Source organism: Lacerta agilis, chromosome 16 (assembly GCF_009819535.1).
Source record: "Lacerta agilis isolate rLacAgi1 chromosome 16, rLacAgi1.pri, whole genome shotgun sequence".
NCBI lineage: Eukaryota > Metazoa > Chordata > Lepidosauria > Squamata > Lacertidae > Lacerta > Lacerta agilis.
The window spans coordinates 38,718,059-38,720,778 of record NC_046327.1 but is presented as its reverse complement, the minus strand read 5'-3'; the positions used below and the strand labels follow the sequence as shown (position 1 = coordinate 38,720,778).

At 44.5% G+C, this 2,720-nt stretch overlaps 1 protein-coding gene across 1 annotated transcript; it reads left to right on the top strand.

Annotated features, from left to right (window-relative positions):
- Window positions 1-1,384: 1,384 nt before the first annotated feature.
- LOC117060746 (olfactory receptor 1361-like) lies at window positions 1,385-2,323 on the top strand. Its single transcript, XM_033173265.1, has one exon. The coding sequence runs from the start codon at window positions 1,388-1,390 to the stop codon at window positions 2,321-2,323; it is 936 nt and encodes a 311-aa protein (XP_033029156.1). The 5' UTR covers window positions 1,385-1,387.
- Window positions 2,324-2,720: the final 397 nt, after the last annotated feature.

Genomic DNA, 2,720 nt, shown 5'->3' with positions numbered 1-2,720 from the left:
GCTGTCTGAAGATTGTGGCTCCTGCCTTCTCTTAACAAGCTTTGGGTGTAAGCAGGGAGAGATAGGATACCTCTGGCCCTCTGGATATTGTTGCACTTCAGCTCACATACCACCAGTAATGCCTGCCCATTGGCTGTGATGACTGGGAATGAACAAAGCTTGGAGGGAGCAAGTTCCCAAACTTTGGTTTAAACCAGGAAAAAGACATTTAGGAGACAGGACTTTAATGTTCTACCTGAAAAAATCCCTGGAGTGCTTCACTTTTAGTTGGCTGCATGGTGGCATTGCAGCCGACAATCCAGTGTATGATCCATAGCTGCAGGGATCATCAGACTGTGAATCCCTCTGCCTATTTACACTGGGGGGGAGGGTTCCCTGTTTAGGGAAGTTTTTAATATTTGATGAATTATTGTATTTTAATCTTTTGTTGGAAGCTGCCCAGAGTGGGTGGGGAAACCCAGCCAGATGGACAGGGTATAAATAAATTATTATTATTATCATCATCGTTGTCGTCGTCGTCATCGACCAGTGGAGATTCTTTAGCTTGACAAGCTACTGTCCCAAAATGAGCATAGGGTTGTCCTGCTAGTAGTTGGTGGGGAAGGGAGTACCTGGCATGTCCTTCTCCAAGAGACTTCCTGCATTCCCAGCATAGAGAAGAACATTGTCCAGATATGACTTAATGGAGGTATGGGATGGAGAGGGAGAAGGTGAGATTTCATGTTCTTCCCTCAATACTACAGTTCAAATTACAAGCACATGCACACTCATGAATACAAAACAAAAAAATAAGTGCATAGCGCATTAAATCAAGAGACATTATTCTCTGTAGTTTAAGGAAAAGTCTTTCTTTTCCCCAACATCCAGTCAGAAATAAAACTAGCTGTTTTTCAACAAATCTATTATCATACAAGATATTCTTCATTTCACAATTAAAATAAGTTAACTTCTACATCATAATTGTATCCCAGATCCCAAAGAACCAATAAGAAAGAGTGTAGGAGCAGTTAAACAGAAGGAACTGGATCCAAAATTCTGCTTGTCTTCTGTGTCTTTCTGTGCAGTGGCTCTGGTGTTCTAGACAGCCTTAGCCCTGCTTACTAGTCAAGGCGAGCAGCCCAATTGCCGCCATTTCTTTTTCCCATGCCACTTCAGCCAGCATCTTCTGTCTACATGCCAAGCACAAGGCCCGTGTTTTGTTTGCACACCAACTTATTTATATTTATATTTAGGCATTACTAATCCTTGAATTTAAATATGCTGCCCACCCAGGCCACACATGGCCAAAGTGGCATCAAAACCCTTATACAGGCTGCAGCAATTATGCTGATCTTGGTAGAATGGCTTAAATGTAATTTATTCTGCATCCTACAGATGTTCTCAAAGGATGAAGAAAGACAACAAGACCACTGCTTCTGAATTCATCCTCCTTGGCATCTCAAGCCAGCAGGACTGGAATGGACTATTATTTGCCCTCTTATTGATCATGTACATCACCACAATGATTGGAAATCTTACCACTGTCTTGGCTATAAGCCTGGATGACCATCTCCTCCATACCCCCATGTACTTCTTCCTCAGCAACCTCTCCCTGGCAGACATCTGCTTCACAACCACCATTGTGCCCAAGATTTTAGCTGGCACATTCTCCAAAGTGAGGAAGATCTCATATGGTGGGTGCTTCGTGCAGATGCACTTTTTCCTTGCTTTTGGAACAATCAACAACTTTCTCTTGGCATCCATGGCATTGGACCGCAATGTGGCCATCTGCCGGCCTCTGCATTATGCCACAGTCATGAGCAGCCGGGTCTGCCTGCTCCTCGTAGCTGTCTCTTGGCTGGTCTCTCACCTCCATGCTCTCTTGCACACCCTCCTGATGTCCAGCCTCTCCTTCTGTGCCTCCAATCGGGTGCTTCACTTCTTCTGTGACATCTTCCCGTTGCTCAAGATCTCTTGTTCTAGCACAGACTTGAACGTCCTGCTAGTTTACACAGAAGGTGCTGTTGTGGTCAGTGGAGTTCTGTTGTTCATTGCCCTCTCCTATGCATGCATCCTGATGGCTGTGTTGAAAATTCCATCAGCTGAAGGAAAGCGGAAAGCCTTCTCCACTTGTGGGTCCCACCTGGCTGTGGTGACCCTATATTATGGCACTGTCATCTGGGTCTACTTCCAGCCCTCATCCAGCTTCTCAGCCGAGAAGGACACGCTGGCTGCCATCATGTATACAGCGGTTACACCCCTGCTGAACCCCTTCATCTACACTCTGAGAAACGACAAGATGAAAAAAGCCCTGAGGAAGCTTTTTGGAAGCAAAGTTAACTAAATTCCCAAAGGTGTAGGACTAAATTTTGTGGGTGCTTGGAGTGGAAGGTGGTTCGCGATAGGATTTTCCTGTTGATCTTAAGAATCTTTGCATTGTAAAGTTCAAAGCAGTACATACTTGACATTTTGGAGCCAGAAGTCATTGGTGAAGAAAGGGCAGCATGGAGCTTTTCACAGATAAATGCTAACATTAGTGTCACCTTTTTGGCTTTGGGTTTTTAAGAGTTGCCTTTTAATATGCCCATCTACCAGCACAGAATCAGAATCCTTAAATTTAAAAAAAATAGGCACTAGCTTCTGTAGACAAGAGTTTACCTCAGGGCTGTGGGAACAGGCCCACCAGAAGCTGTTTGTCAAGAACTCCAATCATCCCTCTCCATTGTCCATGCTGATTGAGG